Source organism: Oncorhynchus gorbuscha, linkage group LG16, assembly GCF_021184085.1.
Source record: "Oncorhynchus gorbuscha isolate QuinsamMale2020 ecotype Even-year linkage group LG16, OgorEven_v1.0, whole genome shotgun sequence".
Taxonomy (NCBI): domain Eukaryota; kingdom Metazoa; phylum Chordata; class Actinopteri; order Salmoniformes; family Salmonidae; genus Oncorhynchus; species Oncorhynchus gorbuscha.
This window is the reverse complement of record NC_060188.1, coordinates 77,731,732-77,755,156: the sequence shown is the minus strand read 5'-3', so window position 1 is coordinate 77,755,156 and position 23,425 is coordinate 77,731,732. Positions and strand designations below refer to the sequence as shown.

Sequence of the window (23,425 nt, the reverse complement as noted above, 5' to 3'; positions counted from 1 at the left end):
AGGGAGAGCCAGTAGGAAGCTCAATTTTCTCTGAAAATAAAAAGATCCCAATGCCCCAGGTCAGTGATTGGGGATATTGCTCTGTGTAGGCTGCTTTGGATGTATGTTAAATGGGTGTCCTGACTCTCTGTGGTCACTAAAGATCCAATGGCACTTATTGTAGGGGTGTTAACCCTGGTGTCCTGGCTAATTTCACAAAATCACCCTTAAACCATCATGGCCACCTAAAACCCCCATAGCTTCCAATTGGCTCATTCATCCTCTTCCTCCTCCACCCTGTAACTTCCCTAAGTTGTTGCTGTAAATGAGAATGTGTTCTCAGTCAACTTACCTGGTAAAAAAGGGAATATAAATGTCTAGGCTATACACAACAAGGAGCAGAACTGATGAACTAAACACTTCTACATGAGTTTGTAGACAGGTTTAACATGTTGAATTACATTTGTCTGTTATGAATGGAATATCGAATGAACACATACAAACGATATGAAACCACAACTGATCTTATCAGCCCTAGGGCCAACTTTTAGCCGACCAGCCTGGCCACTGAGCTCCATCCAGCAAAGCGCTCACAACACATGCGCCCCCTGCTGCTGACATGAGTGGCACTGCACTCACTGGAGTCGCAGGGAGTTTATGTTTGTAGTTGGCGCTATAGCATTGTTTACGAGTATATTGCAAACATGTTGGTTTTGTTCAGTCACTGGCACAATTGAAAAACGTAAAATACAGTCGCATAATATCTCATAACGAGAAGATAATCGAGTATTGGCTCGAAATTCGATTCAGAAAACACTGGTTTTGTTGACGACTACCGTTAGCAAGCTTTAGCTGTCGCTAAAGTAACTAGCTATGTGATAATCGGCTGTACTAAACACTGGACACCCAGGTAAGAAATATGTGTATTTTTAAGTCCGATAAATAGATAGCTATTTCTTATTTTTTGCTTGTATGTAGTTTCCACTGACTTACAATTTAACCACACGGGGCACATCATCCTTGGGTTTGTAAACGACTAACGTTAGCATACTTAGCTAGTTGTTAGGAAATGTGTCAAGATGTCATAAAAAAGTCAAGATGTCATAAAAAAGTAACCTTTATTTAACTATGCAAGCCAGTTAAAGAACAATTACTTTATTTACCGGGAAACAGTGGATTAACTGCCTTGTTCAGGGGCAGAACGACAGCGTTTTTTTTTACCTTGTCAGCTCGGGGATTCGATACAGCTACCTTTTGGTTACTGGCCCAACGCTCTGTAATAGTCACTAAGCTACCTGTCGCCCCAAAATGTTAACTTACTACTGATTTTGGTATTTGGTAGTCTCTTAGACACGATTTGACGCGTTTTATGCAACGTTAATTTGTTTTTGTAGTTAAGTTACAGAAATTTTTGTTTCTGTAACTTAAGGTTTTATAGAAAAGTAGCTAGCTAACGTTTATCGGCATCATTAATTTGCTGTCGGGCAATGCTTTTCTGCATTGACGTGAAATCACAGAAATAGTAGCAAGTTAGTACAACTAACATTATTTTCTGTCTCCCTTACTGCAGACTGTCCTGGACACCCCGAAGTATGTAGAGTGAACAGGACACAAGCCATTCTCACCCTAGCAAAAAGGCTTCTGAGATTGTGTTTGACTCATTCCTGGAGTGAGAATTAAGCATATGATTGAACATCAAGTAATAGAGACTGTAGAATGGTGAGAAAGATGTCGATCACAAACACCCCCACAAGCAACGACGCTTGCTTGAGTATCGTGCACAGCCTGATGTGCCACAGACAGGGTGGAGAGAGCGAGACATTCGCCAAGCGAGCCATCGAGAGCCTCATCAAGAAACTGAAGGAGAAGAAAGATGAGCTAGATTCTCTCATCACAGCCATCACCACCAATGGAGCTCACCCCAGCAAGTGTGTCACCATACAGCGCACCTTGGATGGACGGTTGCAGGTAATGGGGTAGCTGAGTAATTTAATATTATTGCACCAAAAAAAGTGTTTATTGGACAAGTTCAGGTAGTCCCTCCCTGTTTCAGTCCCATTGGTGCCTAATGAATACCAACCTGCTGATAGATAGAAGATATTACACTCACATTACGGGCTGAACTATTTTCTCCAGATGACTGCTGTGCTTAGTTCATAACACGTCTTCTCTGTGCTCTCAGGTAGCAGGGCGTAAAGGCTTCCCCCATGTGATTTATGCCACATTGTGGCGGTGGCCTGACCTGCACAAGAATGAACTGAAGCATGTGAAATACTGCCAGTTTGCCTTTGACCTCAAAGCTGACAATGTGTGTGTTAACCCATACCACTACGAGAGGGTGGTATCACCAGGGATTGGTGAGTGGGATTTGTTTTCTCCACTCTCTTGAATACTGTTGTTTAACCCCTCTGAATTTTAAGTTGGATCTTATTTGTGTCCCTCTACTTCTCTTCACAGACCTTTCAGGACTGACTCTTTCAACCTCAGGTAAGGAAGGGTCTTGCCCTGTACTATTAATTTGCAGTTCACAACAATGAAGTTCCCCAAAATGTTGACCCTCTCACCCTCCCTGCCCTACCAGGCACACTCATGGTCAAAGATGAGTATGAATTTGAGAACCAGCCATCTCACTCTGGTGCTGATGGCCAGCACCAGACCATCCAGCACCAGCCCTCCAGACCAGGGGGTCCCCAGGAGTTGTTCAGCAGCTCGGCTCGGCTCCCTCACCCTGAGGGCAGCAGCTCTGCCTCTACCTCTGCCTTCTCCAGCCTCGATGCTGGAGCCTCAAGTGAGATACTGCATTGTGTTGAACCCTCCCCTGTCTTGCAGTTCATTACTCCCCTTAAATGTAACACTTCATTGTGTGGTGAATACGCTCCTGACATAAATACAGGATACAGTGGCTCCCTCATACCCCAGTCAGGGTCATGCTGAGAAACTTTTTCCTTTTTCTGAGGTGTCCTTCCTAATCACTTTTGTTTGGGTGTCTCTGTATTGTGGAGTGTTTGGGTCTGGGTGTGTGTGTATTTGCATATATATTTTTCCTACCCACTCACTCTGGCCCGTCCTGCTCCTGCCTCTGTAGCCCAGTCCACTAGCCTTCTGTCAGGGAGCCATAGCACTGAAGGGCTGCAGCAGTTATCCTCAAGGCCAGGCCCAGGGCCTTCACAGGGGCAGAGCGGCTTCTCCCTGGCACAGAGTGCCACATCCCATCACAGTAAGCACCCACACATGGCCCTCCACATTTCATACAATACCAAGTTTGGGGTTGATTCCATTTACTTCTTGAATTTACCGTAGTTTTGGAATTGTTAGTTAGATTACTTGTTGGTTATTACTGCATTGTCGGAACTAGAAGCACAAGCATTTCGCTACACTCGCATTAACATCTGCTAACCATGTGTATGTATGTGACAAAATAAAATAAAAATTGGATTTGATTTGAATTGACCCAAGCCCTGTCAAACACCATTAAATTGAGTTGGCACCTGCATCCAACAGCCCTTTCAAACAATCATTACAGGTAGCACTCACACTGCCTATGTCACAAACAATCACATAAATTACCTGCCCTTTCAAACAATCATTACAGGTAGCACTCACACTGCCTATGTCACGAACAATCACATAAATTACCTGCCCTTTCAAACAATCATTACAGGTAGCACTCACATTCATCTGCCTTCCATAGACCATGACAATGGAAACCTACGATGAGTGTAACAAACATTAGGAACTCTTTCCATGACATTTGCTCCCGAGTGGCGCAGTGGTCTAAGGCACTGCATCTCAGTGCAAGAGGCGTTGCTACAGTCCCTGGTTCGAATTCAGGCTGTATCAGATCCGGCCTTGATTGGGAGTCCCATAGGGTGGCACACACTTGGCCCAGCGCTGTCCAGGTTTGGCCGTCATTGTAAATAAGAATTGGTTCTTAACCGACTTACCTAGTTAAATAACAAAATACAAAATAATAATAGACTGACCAGGTGAAAGCTATGATTCCTTGTTGATGTCACCTGTTAAATCAATTAGTGTAGATGAAGGGGAGGCGACCGGTTAAAGAAGGATTTTTAAGCCTTGACATGGAGTGTGTGTGCACCATTCAGAGGGTGAACGGGCAAGACAGAAGATTTAAGTGCCTTTGCACGGGGTGTAGTAGTAGGTGCCAGGTGCACCGGTTTGTGTGTCAAGAACTGCAACACTGCTGGGGTTTTCACACTCAACAGTTCCCCGTGTGTATCAAAAAGGGTCCACCACCCATAGGCCATCCAGCCAACTTGACACTATGCATTGAAGTCAACATGCGCCAGCATCCCTGTGGAACGCTTTCGACACCTTGCAAAGTCCATGCTCTGACGAATTGAGGCTGTTCAGAGAGCAAAAGGGGGGGCAACTCAATATTAGGAAGGTGTTCCTAATGTTTTGTACACTCAGTGTACCTCCGCCAGCCCACAAATTCCTGCCCTGTTGCTTTTCACCGTAACCCCATTTACTTCTCAGAATCTGGATGATCTCTCAAAAAGCTTTTCAGCATTACCACATTGTCTCTCTAGGGGGTTAATTCCTCCTTGGTCAGTTATAGAATACCTCTCAGCCCTCTGACAGGAGGCCGTTGTTATAGTTGATTAGGTATGTCTTTAGTGTGATTGAGTTATTTTTAGGGAATGGTATTTTCTATCTGTGCTTATGGTCTGATGCAACTGGTGATTGTTCTGATTTCAGATGCCGCCTCAGGCTGGCCGACAAATGGGAACTTCACCCCCCCAGTGCCTCACCACCAAAATGGGCACCTGCAGCACCACCAACCCATGACCCACACTCCACACTACTGTGAGTGGCTGTGTTATCCCCCCTCTCTGCGCATATATCTAAGGGTGCTGCCAACATCTGAACCTTACAGATTATATATCCCTCAAAGCAACAAGCTAACCTTGAACTAATGCAGAAATGGAGTTCTTGTAAAAGGAAAGAGCTGTTTCCCAGAAAGGATGTAAATGTGCACATATAATGTCAAATAGTCAATGTTAAGTCATTCAACATTCATTTGTACTCCTTTGATCCGAGCAGTACAAACTACACCAAACAGCACAGTTGTCTTAATTACATGACATTCTCTTCCAGGGATGGTCAACAATGAGATTGCATTCCAGCCCCCCATCTCAAATCATCCGGGTGAGTCTGTGTGAAACGTTACTCAGAGAGTTAGTTCTGTATGTACGGTATGTGTCCCCATTTGATCCGGTATGTGTTGTGAAATAGTACAGAGACCATGTGAATAGAATGTGGTGGTGTTGTTCTGTTCCAGCCCCTGACTACTGGTGCTCCATTGCCTACTTTGAGATGGATGTTCAGGTGGGGGAGACGTTCAAAGTTCCGGCCAGCTGCCCCACGGTGACAGTGGATGGGTACGTGGATCCCTCAGGAGGGGACCGCTTCTGCCTGGGCCAGCTCTGCAACGTCCACAGGACAGAGGCCATCGAGAGAGCGAGGTACTCTACTGTCGTGTCTTTGGCTATGGCGGATTAAGTGATATTATGACATGCTATTTTATAAAATCCTTTCTCTGTAATTAATATTACCTGATTGAGCTAATTATGTAAACTAGAAAGTCGGGGCACCACAAAATAATATTTATAGAGCTTTTATCTTCCAAATAAACTCTTAAAGACCTAGTAATATTTTACATGAAAAGCAGTCAATATTTATCGTCACCTTATTTCAGTCTCATCTGAAAATGGTAAATTCTTGGTTATCTTCACGAGTCCTGGCTAACAAGTTGAATCAGCAATACAAAATTGTTTATTTACTAAATACCTAACTAATCACACAGAATTACATATACACAGAATGAATCATGCCTTGATTACAATTTATATCATGAAGGAAAATGTCCCTAGCGGTTGGAACAGATATGACAGCTGGTAACCCCCCAAAAAATGGTATGGGTTTGAGTGAAAGAGCGGGAAGACTGAGGAACAACGGGAGAAGCGATGTCTCTATCGTAAATACAGTATTTCATGCATTCTAAATTACCGCCCATTTGGAAAAGGAAAATGCAATAAATATTTACTCTGAGCTGCGCTTCGGTAAGTTGGTGGTAGATGGAAGGCTGTATTGCCCAACCGAGTCCTTTGTCCTTTGAAAGAATGTCTCTTGTGGTAAATTGAATACTTTGTAGTAACGTCGTTGTGTGGTAGACGGGATACTCTGTCTGTTCTTTCCTAGCCCACGGTTGCAGCTGCTGTTGCTAACTCAACGGCTAGGAGGTATCACTTCTGTAGTGAATAAGAGTTCAAAGTTCATCCCATTCGCAACCAAAGCTCACGCTGAGGTTGGCTTAGTTCTGTAGTTGACATGTTAGTCCTTTTAACGTATGGACCGTCGTCCTCACATCCTCGGAACAGGAGGTTACATATACATCGTCAAGGATTTATATAGTGGAGCGAGGAGGATGTGTTTTCATAGTTTTATAACCCATGTCTCTTCACAGGGGCGGGCCACTGAATGAGCAGAGCCCTAACCTTATGAAAACCCAAATCTCTCATATGGAAGCTAAAATTACATTTAATCTCTTCACCAATAATTTTATATTCAAACATTTAAATTGAACAACAATTCCATGTGAATCCGATAACTACAATGTGCAGATTTTCCGCTGTAGAGTTTGTCATGTCGCGGATGACAACCGAACTGACATCATATTCATTAAGTACCACCGCATATGTTCAATTGGTCGGATTACCAGAATATAGTTCATTTCCCCCCACTTTCTGATGTTCCCAGAATCTCTATGTTAACCAAGGGGTTTTCAAATGTCACATCAGTAGGGTAGAGAGAAGAAAAAGGGGGAAGAGGTATTTATGACATAAACCTACCCTCAGGCCAAAGTCATGAACCTACCATATCAAATAGAAAAAAAGGAAAGATTTATCGAACAAGTCATGATTTAATGTCTTTGCTAAATGAAATGACGAAGCAGAACATCATTCATAGTTTGGAAAAAATAACCTAGCAAAATGTGAAGGCTTTTACATCATTAATTTTTTTACTGTTTGTCTCCGTCTGCTTCTTTCCTTCCTTCCTGGCTTTAGACTTCACATTGGTAAAGGGGTGCAGCTGGAGTGTAAAGGGGAAGGTGACGTGTGGGTGCGTTGCCTTAGCGATCATGCAGTATTTGTGCAGAGTTATTACTTGGACAGGGAGGCAGGACGGGCCCCTGGAGACGCAGTGCACAAGATCTACCCCAGCGCCTATATCAAGGTGACAGATTTTATTTCAGTATTATTCTAATGTATTTCATTGAGGTTGTGTACTTATTATTATTTATTAATAATAATATTATTATACTTCTATTCTTATTGTTGTCACAAAGTTGAGAGTTGACTACTTGGGAAGGTTTATTGTTTCAAAACAGGTTAAAATCCATTCAGTTTTAGACTGTTGTTACCTAGGGATTGTTACACAGTATCCAATAATGATGACGCAAAAACAGGTTTTGAAATTTTTGCAAATGTATGAAAAATAAACATAACATTTCCATAATTATTCATACCCTTTACTCAGTACTTTGTTGAAGCAAGTCTTAGATATGACGCTACAAGCTTGGCACACCTGTATTTGGGGAGTTTCTCCCATTCTTCTCTGCGGATCCTCTTAAGCTCTGTCAGGTTGGAAGGGGAGCGTCGCTGCACAGCTATTTTCAGGTCTCTCCAGAGATGTTAGATCAGGTTCAAGTCTGGGCTCTGGCTGGACCACTCAAGGACATTCAGAGACTTGTCCCGAAGCCACTCCTGCATTGTTTTGGTCATGTACTTAGGGTCGTTGTCGCATTGAAGGTGAACCTTTGCCCCAGTCTGAGGTCCTGAGCACCCTGGAGCAGGTTTTCATCAAGGATCTGTCTCTACTTTGCTCTGTTCATCTTTCCTTTGATCCTGACTAGTCTCCCAGTCCTTGCAGCTGAAAAACATCCCCCACAGCATGATGCTAACACCACCATGCTTCACCGTAGGGATGGTGCTAGGTTTCCTCAAAGCATGACACTTGGCATTCAGGCCGACGAGTTCCATCTTGGTTTCATTATACCAGAGAATTGTGTTTCTCAAGGTCTGACAGTCCATCAGGTTCCTTTTTGCAAACTCCAAGCAGGCTGTCATGTGCCTTTTACTGAGGAGTGGCTTCCGTCTGGCTTCCGTCTGGCCACTCTACCATAAATTGGTACTGCAGAGATGGTTGTCCTTCTGGAAAGTTCTCCAATCTCCAAAGAGGCCACTGTGTTCTTGGGCACCTTCAATGCTGCAGAAATGTTTTGGTACCCTTCCCCAGATCTGTGACTCGACATAATCCTGTCTCGGCGCTCTACAGACAATTCCTTCGACCTAATAGCTTGGTTTTTGCTCTGACATGCACTGTCAACTGTGGGACCTTTTATAGATAGGTGTGTGCCTTTCCAAATCATGTCCAATCAATTGAATTTACCACAGGTGGACTCCAATGAAGTTGTAGAAACATATCAAAGATGATCAATGAAAACAGGATGCACCTGAGCTCAATTTCGTGTCTCATAGCAAAGGGTCTGAATACTTCTGTAAAATAAGGTATTTCAGTTTTAAGTGTGCAAAAAATCTAAACCTGTTTTCACTCTGTCAATATGGGGTATTGTGTGTAGATTGATGAGGAACATTTAGAATAAGACTGTAATGTAACAATGTGGGAAAAGGCAAGGGGTCTGAATACTTTCTGAATGCACTGTAAGTATACATTTTTAGAGAAATAAGATTGGTCTATTTCAACAATGAAAAGGCTTGGTCTAAACTAAATGATCAATTTGCCATTGTTACGTACAAGGATATACCATGGCATTTAAAATTCTGAAGTGACTTCGGTTCCAGATTTTCTGATTGAGATTGAGATTTCTGCTCTAGTGCAGGATTTTATTTACGCCAGCTTTATAGCTGCAGCTCAGTGCTCCGCTGCGTTTTGGTTGGCGATGAAAGCCTTTGTCTGGTGTAGCCTACACACTTCATGTTGTACATAAAGGACATGGTCGACATGTTGCAACTAATGCATTCCTGGTCCTTCTGTAGCTCAGTTGGTAGAGCATGGCGCTTGTAACGCCAGGGTAGTGGGTTCAATCCCCGGGACCACCCATACGTAGAATGTATGCACACATGACTGTAAGTCGCTTTGGATAAAAGCGTCTGCTAAATGGCATATATATTCCTTGTCTCATTAGGCTGTTGAGCACAAGTGCAATTTCATGTTGTTTTCTCAGCAGGAGTTAGGCTACATGCAGCTATTTATTTACATGTTGTACACAAAAGACATGTAACTCTGGCTAATGGCTACAATATGACAGCAATTATAAAGATTAGCCTACATCATAACACAAAATGCAGATAGTTTTTTCTCTAATGCAATGTGTAGGGACTGTGTCCTGCATGTGCATCTGCAATATCCGTCACAACAGACAGAGAAGCTTGTAGCCTCCATAATGGCCTTGAATGCTTGTTCAAATCGCTGCAGGGTTTTTATTTCAGCTGTTCAGAAATATGAGGCAGAGACATACAGTAGGCTACATCGTCATGGTTCAGAAGAGGTAGAGAGTAAAGAGAGAAACATGAAGGGAGGGGAAGTGAGCAGCAGCTACGTATATTTTTTGTTGTTGCGTAAAATAACAAATGCACAGAACGTGATCCGTAGCTTTGAGAAAGTGGTTTCCGGCAGGGCGGGTTGCCGCAGCCTTTTAAATTCTTAAAGGTCAAATGCAGCTGTTTTTATGTCTATCAAATCATTTCCGGGTAACTGTGATTTGTTTCAAATCAAAATGGGAAAAAAAAAAAATTGCTTCTTAGCAAAGAGCAATTTCTCAAGTAAGTGTGTCTGGGAGTGGTCTGAGTGAGTAGGCCAGAACTCCATCCCACCAAACAGACTAAGATTTCAGGTGGTCTTTTCAAAGTGCTCTTACACTTAAAGGGCATCATTATAATTCTCACAATTTCACAGTGTTATTCCAACCTCAGTGTGAAAATATTTATAAAGCGCAGAAAAAACATGTTTTTGACTGCACTGGGCCTTGAATTTATTAAAACAAACCTTTTAATCTTGTTGTTTTGGTTGGCCAATAGAAGCTGCACTACAGTCAGAGGCTCAATGTGTAGCAAGTGAAGTGAGAGATCTTTAATCAATGCAAGATGGAATTAAAATTAAAAGTGAGCTAAATGAGAGAGATTAGGCCAACAGGTAGGCTGTGGGTGTTTATTTGTAGACTAGGACAGGGAGAAAGAAAGCTCAGAAAAATGTAGTAGCTAGCTGGCTATCTTAGCTAGCTTGTCTACTGTGCAGTCAATACCAGCACTATCAGATGGGATGATAAATAACCTATGGCAGCTACAAGTCTCTCTTACTCTCTGCTTGCCCTGCTCCCCCGTCTCACACACAGCGGCCCCTCCTCCGCCCACTGAAACAGCAGCCGAGAGCCACCATCTCACCCTCCTGCAGCAATAAGTGCTCAGGTTTTTAAAAAACAAGTGAAAATATATTTAGGCTAGGGGGTGCTGATCTTGTCATACTTGTAATCATATCCGTTTTATCACACTTGATACTCATCGGATTTACTTGTGATTGGAAACCCGGACATGTGTTTTAAATGCTGGTAAAGCATATACGATACCAGTCAAAAGTTTGTACACACCTAGTCATTCAAGGGTTTTTCTTTATTTTTACTATGTTCTACATTGTAGAATAATAGTGAAGACATAACTATGAAATAACACACATGGAATCATGTAGTAACCAAAAAAGTGTTAATCTCTCTGGGATATGTGGGACGCTAATGATTGTTAGGTCACCACCAACTCACAGAAAAACACAGCCATTTTTTTCCAGCCAAAGAGAGGAGTCACAAAAAGCACAAATAGAGATAAAATTAATCACTAACCTCTGATGATCTTCATCAGATTACACTCATAGGACTTTGTTCGATAAAGTGCATATTTACATAAAAACATCAAATTTTACATTGGCGCGTTACTTTCAGTAGTTCTAAATCCCAGTTCCACAATAAATGTTTGATTTGTTAATAATTTATGTCCAAATAGCTTCTTTTGTTTGCGCGTTTGGTAAACAAATTCGTTCAGGTCCAGCCGAACATCGGACAAAAAGTTCAAAAAGTTATATTACAGCCTGTAGAAATTTGTCAAACTAAGTATAGGATAAATCTTTAGGATGTTTTTATCATAAATGTTCAATAATGTTCCAACTGGAGAATTCCTATGTCTGTAGAAAAGCAATGGAACGAGAGCTAACTCTCTCGTGACCGCGCCTCAGAGCATGTGGCACTCTGCCAGACACCTGGCTCAATCAGCTCTCATTCGCCCCCACTTCACAGTAGAAGCCTGAAACAACATTCTAAAGACTGTTGTCATCTAGTGGAAGCCTTGGGAAGTGCAATATGACCCAATTTACACTGTATATTGGAATGGCAAAGCGTTGAAAAACTACAAACCTCAGATTTCCCACTTTCGGGTTGGATTTTTCTCAGGTTTTTGCCTGCCTTATGAGTTCTGTTATACTCACAGACATCATTCAAACAATTTTAGAAACTTCAGAGTGTTCTCTATCCAATACTACTAATAATATGCATATATTAGCATCTGGGACAGAGTAGCATGCAGTTTACTCTGGGCACCTTATTCATCCAAGCTACTCAATACTGCCCCCCCTGTCACCAAGAAGTTACAAACATATTTTATATTTGAGATTCTTCAAAGTAGCCACCCATTGCACGCTCTTGGCATTCTCTCAAACAGCTTCATGAGGTAGTCACCTGAAAAGCATTTCAATTAACAGATGTGCCTTGTTAATTTGTGGATTAATTGTGGTTAATTTCTTTATGCGTTTGAACCAATCAGTTGTGTTGTGACAAGGTAGGGGTGGTATACAGAAGGTAGCCCTTGGTAAAAGACCAAGTCCATATTATGGCAGGAACAGCTAAAATAAGCAAAGAGAAACGACAGTCCATCATTACGTTAAGACATGAAGGTCAGTCAATACGGAAAACTTTAAGATTTTTGAAAGTTTCTTCAAGCGCAGTTGCAAAAACAATCAACCTCTATGATGTAACTGGCTCTCATGAGGACCGCTACAGGAAAGGAAGACCCAGAGTTACCTCTGCTGCAGAGGATAACTAATGAAGTTACCAGACTCAGAAATTGTAACCGACACATCTCAACATCAACTGTTCAGAGGAGACCGCGTGAATCAGAATTGCTGCAAAGAAACACTACTAAAGGACACTGATAAGAAGAAGAGACTTGCTTGGGCCAAGAAACACAAGCAATGGACATTAGACCGTTGGAAATCTGTCCTTTGGTCTGATGAGTCCAAATTTGCGATTTTTGGTTCCAACAGCTGTGTCCTTTTGAGACGCAGAGTAGATGAACGGATGATCTCCGCCTGTGTGGTTCCCACCGTGAAGCATGGAGGAGTGATGGTGTGGGGGTGCTTTGCTGGTGACCATGTCAGTGATTTATTTAGAATTCAAGGCACACTTAACCAGTATGGCTACCACAGCATTCTGCAGCGATACGCCATCCCATCTGGTTTGCGCAGGGGGACTATCATTTGTTTTTCAACAGGACAATGACCCAACACACTTCCAGGCTGTGTAAGGGCAATTTGACCAATAAAGAGAGTGATTGATTGAGTGCTGCACCAGATGACCGGCATATGTGGGAACTCCTTCAAGTCTGTTGGAAAAGCATTTCAGGTGAAGCAGTTTGAGAGAATGCCAAGAGTGTGCAAAGCTGTCATCAAGGCAAAGGGTGGCTACTTTGAAGAATCTCAAATATAAAATATATTTTGATTTGTATCATATTTTTTTGGGTTACTACATGATTCCAAATGTGTTATTTCATAGTTTTTGTGTGTTCACTTATTCCATAATGTAGAAAAGTCAAAATAAAGAAAAACCCTTGAATGAGTAAGTGTATCCAAACTTTTGACTTGGTACTGTGCCTCTATCACTCAGAGCGCATCGTTGTGTTCGTTCACTCATTCACACACATTGTAAAGGTAAATGTTAGGCTTGGGAGGTATCCAGATTTTCATATAGTCTCATGCCAGGATTTACGATATTACCGGCATAACACACAAAGGGCCTTTAAAAACGCATGTCCTCATTTACCAGAATGATATCAAAATTAGCACAAACTAATAGCTAAATGCTAAGACACAAAAACGAACAAACTAATTGCAAAGATGGTCATCCAGCTCAAAGTTATACAAGCGTAGCTATTAGCTACCAAATGTGTGGACATTTACAAGCAAAAGTGAACGAGATAAATTATGCAAATGAACAAAGTTGTGATGCATGCTTTTCTGAAGAAAGAGCAGCATCTTTACACAGAGCAGAGGAGGAGAAAAAAAATGCATGTAAGAAGCATAGGGAGAAAATTACTCATCCAGAGCCCTTTGACTTCTGGCAGAAAGCCGTTGTAATATATCTGATGGCAAACATGATTTAGTATCGCCAATAGACAGACCACTATGGACTCACTAGCTTCCGCTTTCTCCCATTGTGCTATTTACAAACAAGCAGGTGACTGGCTCAACTGTTCTGGAGAACTATGGTAAGCGTCATAATGTGACATGAAGAATGCAATCTGCTTTACCTCCTTACATATTGCACAAGTTGAATGCAGGTATTCACTTTAAAAAGTAGCTACAAATATCTAAATTAATAGAAAAACTTAAAGTAAATAGTTTTGAAGGTATTGAAAACCCATCACATGGCTTTTTCCAAATACCCTGATAGACGGTATACCACTCAAGCCTTGCAAACAACACCGGCAAATCAAAATGCACATGATTTACTTAATTGTTCCTATTCAATTATCAAGAAAATAGACTAATAAATAGCATGGTTGGCTACTACTTATTTATTTATATTGTTTCACTTTGGAGAGGAGAAAAGCATTTCTCTCCCAACACTTATGCCACATTTGTAAACTATCTACTTTTATTTCTATTTTCTAATAATCTGTCGCTCGGTGAACATGCCTAGGAGAGAATAAATAATAGCAAGCAAGCATGAGCTTGTATCACGACATAACGACAGCAACTGCTTGCTTGCAGAGGACTACAGGAGCGAAGTAGCTACTCTTAGCAAGCAAGAAGCAAACCTACATAAACTACTGGGGAACCCACACTCACCTACTTTTTATTTTTCTTCCACCCCAGTAGCCAGACGCCGCTCTGGTCTGGTGAAAGTTTCTCTGCCGTGTCGGCTCTCCACAGCCGACTGGCCGGTCCCTAGGCAGGGTTCCATGCCAAAAGGGGTCTCCCCCTTCCCTGGAGAACAGAGCTGCTCTCGACCCAACCAACCAGCCATGGAGGTATATCACTCGCCGTGGAAGTCGAAGAAAGCGTCCTCTGGCAACGGGGGTCTCCATGGAGATGTTGAGCCCGGAACTGACACAGACCAGAAACAGCTTTGCTGCCCTGGTGCCAGAAGTTCTGGCGCCTTTGTCCATGGTGGCTTCCCAATCAAGATTGGATCCGGAGGTACCTGCATCTTTGTCCTCGATTCTGTCTCCCTCTGCAGTGGCTTCTACCTTTGGGTTCAGATCCTCGGAGCTCCCAGCCTCACTAGACCTCGAGGCTGCCTGAGAGACTGACCCATTCAACATCACCAGCTGTCATCATAGGCAGCTCTATGGTGAGAAACATCTTGGTCCCCAAGGCAAAAACCCTGTGCTACCCAGGCGCACGAGTACAGGACATAACAAGGCTGCTTCTGACTGTTCTACCACAGATGCCGGGTCAGTAAAGTCAGTGTGGAAGAGGTGATTAAATTAATGTCAGCTTTTGACATTAGTGCAGCCTTTGACATTATTGATCATAGTCTGCTGCTGGAAAAACGGATGTGTTATGGCTTTACACCCCCTGCTATAATGTGGATAAAGAGTTAGACAAGTAACAGAACACAGAGGGTGTTACTTCCAGCCTCTCAAGTATAATCCAGTTAAAATCAGGAATTCCCCAGAGTAACTGTTTAGGCCCCTTGATTTTTCAATTGTTACTAACGACATGCCATTGATTTTGAGTAAAGCCAGAGTGTCTGTGTATAGCGTTGAGTCATCCGCATACATATCAGCTACTACAGCGACTGAAATGACTGCAACACTCAACAAAGAGCTGCAGTTAGTTTCAGAGTGGGTGGCAAGGAATAAGTTAGCCCTAAATATTTCTAAAACTTAAAGCATTGTATTTGGAACAAAACACTCACTAAACGCTAAACCTCAACTAAATCTTGAAATAAATCATGTGGAAATTGAGCAAGTTGAGATTACTAAACTGCTTGGAGTAACCTTAGATTGTCATGGTCAAAACATAATGATGCAGTAGTAGAAAAGATGGGGAGAAGTGTGTCTATAATAAAGCGATGCTCTGCCTTAACAACACTATCAACAAGGCAGGTTCTACAGGCCCTAGTTTTGTCGCACCTTGACTACTGTTCAGTCCTGTGGTCAGGTGCCACAAAAAAGGACTTAGGAAATTGCAATTGGCTCAGAACAGGGCAGCACAGCTGGCCCTTAGATGTACATAGAGAGCTAATATTCATAATATGCATGTCAATCTCTCCTGGCTGAAAGTGGAGGAGCGATTGATTTCATCACTACTTTTATTTATGAGAGGTATTGACATGTTGAATGCACCGAGCCGTCTGTCTAAACTACTGGCACACAGCTAGGACACCCATGCATACCCTACAAGACATGCCACAAGAGGCCTCTTCACAGTCCCCAAGTCCAGAACAAACTATGGGAGGCACACAGTACTACATAGAGCCATGACTACATGGAACTATATTCCACATCAAGTAACTGATGCAAGCAGTAAAATTAGATTTAAAAAACACCTTATGGATCAGCGGGGACTGTGAAGCAACACAAACATTGACACAGACACATGCATACACACACAATAACATACGCACTATTCATACACATGGATTTAGTACTGTAGATATGTGGTAGTGGTGGAGTAGGGGCCTGAGGGCACACAGTGTGTTGTGAAATCTGTGAATGTATTGTACTGTTTTTAAAATGGTATAAACTGCCTTCATTTTGCTGCTTTGGCAGCAGCTAATGGGGATCCGTAATACATACAGATATCGTCAGCAATGGAATAATTATAAGAACAGACAAACTAGTCTACTGAACAATGTCAAGTAGCCAGACAAAAACTACCATATGGCCTCTGCAAAGTCGACAGGAAATAACTGCATTGAACAACGACTAGCTACGAATTCTGATTCATACACAATGTTTGGAGAGGAGGATACTTGTGCCCTGAGACGTTTGATTTGGTGAAACAGAGCCGCCAGTGTGTCTGTGGGGAAATGAGAGCAGAGGGAAAATGGCTTGTTCTGATCCAATCATTGCAGCAGGCTCATCCGATACCCAGACAGAAGAACTAGCCAATAATTGTTTAGAGTGCACAGCGCTTCACACTGAGTGAAAGAGATGTGTGCTGGCAGCTGAAAAGGACCTTTTTTTCTGAACACAGATAATTACCAAAAATACTCATGTCATAATCGTATTTGTAACATTCTCCATTCTCCGTTTTGTTCGAGTACTCGGCACAGCCCTAATTTTGACAATCTGGATATCTGGAAAAAATGTAATATTATTTGAATAGTGAAGTTATTTCAGATGCCCATCCCTCGTTGAACCCCTATCCCTTCTACCCTATTGTGTGTAGGCCCTAACCCTGCCTTTCCCCCCTGTGATGTGCAGGTGTTTGACCTGCGTCAGTGCCACAGGCAGATGCAGCAGCAGGCAGCCACAGCCCAGGTGGCAGCCGCAGCACAGGCAGCAGCAGTGGCTGGAAACATCCCCGGGCCTGGCTCTGTGGGAGGCATCGCGCCCGCCATTAGTGAGTCTCTCTACATACTATTCATCCTTTAACCTGTCTGCCCAGCAATATATTCATTTATCTTGTCTCAGAGCATCTCCGGACCTCACAGAAATGGGGAAGTGTATGTACTGTCTCAGATATGAAACTCTATATTCCCCCGAGCAGGTGGTGAATAACTGAGTGATTAATTCTGTCTAATGTACAGTGAGGGAAAAAAGTATTTGATCCACTGCTGATTTTGTACGTTTGCCCACTGACAAAGAAGTGGTCAGTCTATAATTTTAATGGTAAGTTTATTTGAACTGTGAGAAACAGAATAACAACAACAAAAATCCAGAAAAACGCATGTAAAAATATTATAAATTGATTTGCATTTTAATGAGGGAAATAAGTATTTGACCCCTCTGCAAAACATGACTTAGTGCTTGATGGCAAACCCCTTGTTGGCAATCAGAGGTCAGAAGTTTCTTGTAGTTGGCCACCAGGTTTGCACACATCTCAGGAGGGATTTTGTCCCACTCCTCTTTGCAGATCTTCCCCAAGTCATTAAGGTTTCGAGGCTGACGTTTGGCAACTCGAACCTTCAGCTCCCTCCACAGATTTTCTATGGGATTAAGGTTTGGAGACTGGCTAGGCCACTCCAGGACCTTAATGTGCTTCTTTGTGAGCCACTCCTTTGTTGCCTTGGCCATGTGTTTTGGGTCATTGTCATGCTGGAATACCCATCCATGACCCATTTTCAGTGCCCTGGCTGAGGGAAGGAGGTTCTCACCCAAAAATTGATGGTACATGGCCCCGTCCATCGTCCCTTTGATGCGACGAAGTTGTCCTGTCCCCTTAGCAGAAAAACACCCCCAAAGCATAATGTTTCCACCTCCATGTTTGACGGTGGGGATGGTGTTCTTGAGGTCATATGCAGCATTCCTCCTCCTCCGAACACGGTGAGTTGAGTTGATGACAAAGAGCTCCATTTTGGTCTCATCTGACCACAACACTTTCACCCAGTTGTCCTCTGAATCATTCAGATGTTCATTGGCAAACTTCAGACTAGAGATCGACCGATTAATCGGAATGGCCGGTTAATTAGGGATGATTTTCAAGTTTTCATAACAATTCATTGGCAAACTTCAGACGGGCATGTATATGTGCTTTCTTGAGCCAGGGGGACCTTGCGGGCGCTGCAGGATTTCAGTCCTTCACGGCGTAGTGTGTTACCAATTGTTTTCTTGGTGACTATGGTCCCAGCTGCTTTGAGATCATTGACAAGATTCTCCCGTGTAGTTGTGGGCTGATTCCTCACCGTTCTCATGATCATTGCAACTCCACGAGGTGAGATCTTGCATGGAGCCCCAGGCCGAGGGAGATTGACAGTTCTTTTGTGTTTCCTCCATTTGTGAATAATCGCACCAACTGTTGTCACCTTCTCACCAAGCTGCTTGGCGATGGTCTTGTAGCCCATTCCAGCCTAGTGTAGGTCTACAATATTGTCCCTGACATCTTTGGAGAGCTTTTTGGTCTTGGCCATGGTGGAGAGTTTGGAATCTGATTGATTGCTTCTGTGGATAGGTGTCTTTTATACAGGTAACAAACTGAGATTAGGAGCACTCCCTTTAAGAGTGTGCTCCTAATCTCAGCTCGTTACCTGTATAAAAGACACCTGGGAGCCAGAAATCTTTCTGATTGAGAGGGGGTCAAATACTTATTTCCCTCCATTAAAATGCAAATCAATTCATAACATTTTTGACATGTGTTTTTCTGGATTTTTTGTTGTAATTCTGTCTCTCACTGTTCAAATAAACCATTAAAATTATAGACTCAACATTTCTTTGTCAGTAGGCAAACATACAAAATCAGCAGAGGATCAAATACTTTTTTCCCTCACTGTAGCACTAAACTACAACCTCGAACCACTGAGTGTTTTTAACCCCCATACTCCAGGTATGTCTGCGGCTGCGGGTATAGGAGTGGACGACCTGCGCAGGCTGTGTATCCTGAGAATGAGCTTTGTGAAGGGCTGGGGGCCTGACTACCCCCGGCAGAGCATCAAGGAGACACCGTGCTGGATTGAGATCCATCTCCACCGGGCCCTGCAGCTACTGGATGAGGTGCTGCACACCATGCCCATCGCTGACCCTCAGCCCTTGGACTGAGTTATAGAACTGCAACACATTCACGAACTGTCCATAGCCAGCCAACCCTTGAACTGACTGATGGACTGCCCATGCCCCGTAGGCTAGTCCATCTTAACTATTTATCATCCCGCTGTCTGCTGTGCTGAATGGGATGAGAGAGCAGAAGAATATATATATGATTTATATTTTATACCCGCTGGCATCACAGCCAGCCAGAGTTTCCGCTCTGAAGATACCAGCTCATGAATCCGTTTTCTACTCGCCTCAGAATCAGGATACACGGTCATGAATCCGTTTTCTACTCGCCTCAGAATCAGGATACACGGTCATGAATCCGTTTTCTACTCGCCTCAGAATCAGGATACACGGTCATGAATCCGTTTTCTACTCGCCTCAGAATCAGGATACACGGTCATGAATCCGTTTTCTACTCGCCTCAGAATCAGGATACACGGTCATGAATCCGTTTTCTACTCGCCTCAGAATCAGGATACACGGTCATGAATCCGTTTTCTACTCGCCTCAGAATCAGGATACACGGTCATGAATCCGTTTTCTACTCGCCTCAGAATCAGGATACACGGTCATGAATCCGTTTTCTCGCTCAGAATCAGGATACCTCAGAATCAGGATACACGGTCATGAATCCGTTTTCTACTCGCCTCAGAATCAGGATACACGGTCATGAATCCGGATTTTTTTCTACTCGCCTCAGAATCAGGATACACGGTCATGAATCCGTTTTCTACTCTCAGAATCAGGATACACGGTCCTCAGAATCAGGATACACGGTCATGAATCCGTTTTCTACTCGCCTCAGAATCAGGATACACGGTCATGAATCCGTTTTCTACTCGCCTCAGAATCAGGATACACGGTCATGAATCCGTTTTCTACTCGCCTCAGAATCAGGATACACGGTCATGACTCATGGATGCTTTTCATTCTCTTTTTTCTCTTCATAAATATCTATTTTCATACCTTCCTATTCATGTCAGTTTATATACTGTATTTTTGAGTTGTCAATGCTATGTTTTTTAAACGACATTAGCTTAAATTAGCACTTTATTGGTTTGCTTTTCATGTGCTTGTTGTCAGTATGTTGTGTCTTGTTGATTGTTTAGAAAATGTATTTCGATATGCAGTGTGAGGGTGGTTTCCACATTTATATTTGAAAGTAGGTATGTGTGTCTCAGAATATTCAACTTTTGTAGCAATGAGTGTGATCCAGGCCAGAGCTTTTGGAAGATGGTGTTCACATCACTGACTTAAAATTAATATTTCAGATGCCTCAATGTCTAGACAGATGCCGGTTGTACATTTCAGTTTCGGTCCATTTTTATCTCCACCACTAGAAGTTCTGTATTCATGACTTGGAAGAATTGACTTAAGGGCTGTGATGATACCAATATCGCAATATTTTTTTCCCATGGTAAAAATGAAAACATGAAGCAAACTCTTTGATCTTTAAAAAAACCTGCTGTATGGAAAATATTTTGCTATAGTTTGGAGAGAAAATAAATAGAACTCTGGATGACAACATGTTTGTGTTTTCCTAGGGCTGTTTTCCTAAAGAAGTTAAATCTGCTTTGTGTTTTGTTTCCTTGCCATGACACTAACGAGTATTGCGATACTGCTATCGCCCTGGATTTGTGATAACATTCCTTAGAGATATTGGAGGAAAGTCTGAAGCCATATTGATACCAAATAGACCCACATGAAACCTGTAAATGGGTCATAGCAGTCATGTGAAACTTGTAAATACATGTTTTTGAGACTAGGTTCTGGATTACTTGTCAGTTTTTAGTTAAATATTTTATACTCATTTTGCTACCTAATTATGACCATGTTTTAAAGAAAGTTAGAAAATGAAATGTAGGCTAAGGAAACAGTGCTCATTATTTACCTTAATTTCCACCTATTATTACTGGAAATAAAATGTATTATATTGAATGTGTATAATTTCTGTTTGGTGTTATCACATAGCAAGATTTTGGGATGTTGGTCGCATCCTTATAGGAAAAATCCACTCAGATTATCTTTTGGTATTTTTATATTAGTCCACTGGTAAGACATAACCTGACATGCAAAACATTATGGTAAAGATATAGGATTTTCAAGAAGCTAACAAAAACAACTGGGAACTCGAGCTCCGACTGGAAAACATGTTAACAGTCATCCAATTTGGGAACACTGACCTCTTTCTAGAACTCACTTTCCAACGTGAAGATCACTGACGTCATTATTTCTCAGAGCTCCCAGTTGTCTTGAACACACCACAAGTGTCACTTGTCACATTAAGTTTTGTATCATTTATATTGAACACTTGACTGCTGACATTCAACACATTTTGGGACTGTATTGACTAGAATAATGGAGAAAAAAAAGTCCAAAAGATGGTTTGAGTAGATATTTCCTCTAAGCAGCGGGTGGTTGTCCTATTGCCTCTCACCAGAATGTGCCGTTAATTTCCCGACAATTCTACAAGTTGAATCGCCACCGTTCGCCATACAGCAGTTGATCACTAACACGCCCACTGCTTTTATCCGTTCATCTTCTCGGTGTGTCCATTCTCTATGACAACTTAATTGAGATACAACAGCAATGACAATTATTTTCAACAAGAAAAACTTTATTAATTTAAAAGACAAGCCACAAATTTTAAGAAAACAACACTAAGCTAGCCTGAGCTCAAGTCTGAAATATTCAGAAAACCAAACTACGTGTCTTTAATAGTTCCTATATTTTCATCATTACGACAAACTAAATGTTAATATATGCCTTTATAAATATAAAAGTTTCCCAGTTTTCCTCATCTTTTATGTAAAATACACAATACAAATCACCCTACACTTATTGGTTAGCTCTTGCCAATTTAAGAAGATATAATATACTAGCTAAGAGGTAACTTGAAACAACACACAAAAAGAAAGTCACTTGAGATGTACAGTATGTATACACAGGTAACTGCCAAAATAAAGGAAACATTAACATAGTGTCTTAATAGGGCGTTGGGCCACCACGAGCCAGAACAGCTTCAATACACCTTGGCATACAGTGCCTTTAGAAAGTATTCACACCCCTTGGCTTTCTCTACAATGTTGTTACAAAGTGGGATTAGAATGGATTTGTCATGTTTTGTTAATCTACACAAAATAGTCTGTCAAAGCGTAAGAAAAAAATCTAACATTTGTAAAAATAAAACAAATATATCTTGAGAAGTTTTCAACCACCTGAGTCAACACAGAAAACCTTTGGCAGCGATTACAGATGAGTCTTTCTGGGTAAGTCTCTAAGAGCTTTGAGTCTTTCTGGGTAAGTCTCTAAGAGCTTTGAGTCTTTCTGGGTAAGTCTAAGAGCTTTGAGTCTTTCTGGGTAAGTCTCTAAGAGCTTTGAGTCTTTCTGGGTAAGTCTCTAAGAGCTTTGAGTCTTTCTGGGTAAGTCTCTAAGAGCTTTGAGTCTTTCTGGGTAAGTCTCTAAGAGCTTTGAGTCTTTCTGGGTAAGTCTCTAGTCTTTCTGGGTAGAGAGCTTTGAGTCTTTCTGGGTAAGTCTCTAAGAGCTTTGAGTCTTTCTGGGTAAGTCTCTAAGAGCTTTGAGTCTTTCTGGGTAAGTCTCTAAGAGCTTTGAGTCTTTCTGGGTAAGTCTAAGAGCTTGGAGTCTTTCTGGGTAAGTCTCTAAGAACTTTGAGTCTTTCTGGGTAAGTCTCTAAGAGCTTTGAGTCTTTCTGGGTAAGTCTCTAAGAGCTTTGAGTCTTTCTGGGTAAGTCTCTAAGAGCTTTGCACACCTGGATTGTGCAACATTTGCACATTATGCCTTTTAAAAAGTCTTCAAGCTCTGTCAAATTGGTTGTTGATCATTGCTTGTCAACCATTTTCAGATCTTGCCATAGATGTAAGTCAACACTGTAACTCAGCCATTCAGGAACATTCACTGTCTTCTTGGTAAGCAACTCCAGTGAAGATTTGGCCTGTGTTTAGGTTTATTGTCTTACTGAAATGTGAATTTATCTCCCAGTGTCTGGGGGAAAGCAGACTGAACCAGGTTTTCCTCTAATCAAATCATATGTCAAGCTTTATTTATACACAGCACATTTCAGACATGGAATGTAACACAATGTGCTTTACAGGAAAAAAAAACAAATTAAAATAAAAGCTGAAATATTTACTACACAACAAACATATGATAGGATTTTGCCTATGCTTAGCTCCATTCCGTTCCTATTTATCCTGAAAAACTCCCCAGTCCTTAACGATTACAAGCATACCCATAACATGATGCAGCCACCACTATGCTTGAAAATTAGATGAGTGGTACTCAGTAATGTGTTGTATTTGCCCCAAACATAACACATTGTATTCAGGACAAAAAGTTCATCGCTTTGCCACATTTTTTGC

At 42.0% G+C, this 23,425-nt stretch overlaps 1 protein-coding gene across 1 annotated transcript; it reads left to right on the top strand.

The window, feature by feature from the left end:
- Positions 1 to 562: 562 nt before the first annotated feature.
- LOC123999105 (mothers against decapentaplegic homolog 4-like) lies at positions 563 to 19,626 on the top strand. Its single transcript, XM_046304518.1, has 12 exons — positions 563 to 889; positions 1,550 to 1,947; positions 2,162 to 2,336; positions 2,437 to 2,466; positions 2,561 to 2,767; positions 3,065 to 3,196; positions 4,702 to 4,809; positions 5,101 to 5,151; positions 5,285 to 5,468; positions 7,071 to 7,239; positions 16,779 to 16,917; positions 18,838 to 19,626. The coding sequence occupies exons 2-12, from the start codon at positions 1,696 to 1,698 to the stop codon at positions 19,047 to 19,049; spliced, it is 1,659 nt and encodes a 552-aa protein (XP_046160474.1). The 5' UTR covers positions 563 to 889; positions 1,550 to 1,695; the 3' UTR covers positions 19,050 to 19,626.
- The last annotated feature ends 3,799 nt before the right edge of the window (positions 19,627 to 23,425 follow it).

Excerpts from the sequence above, each read along its gene's own strand:
- LOC123999105 (XM_046304518.1), top strand. The coding sequence starts at position 1,696 with ATGGTGAGAAAGATGTCGATCACAAACACCCCCACAAGCAACGACGCT. Across the intron at positions 2,337-2,436 it reads GGTGGTATCACCAGGGATTG|ACCTTTCAGGACTGACTCTT; the intron begins GTGAGTGGGATT and ends TTCTCTTCACAG. Across the intron at positions 2,768-3,064 it reads CCTCGATGCTGGAGCCTCAA|CCCAGTCCACTAGCCTTCTG; the intron begins GTGAGATACTGC and ends CTGCCTCTGTAG.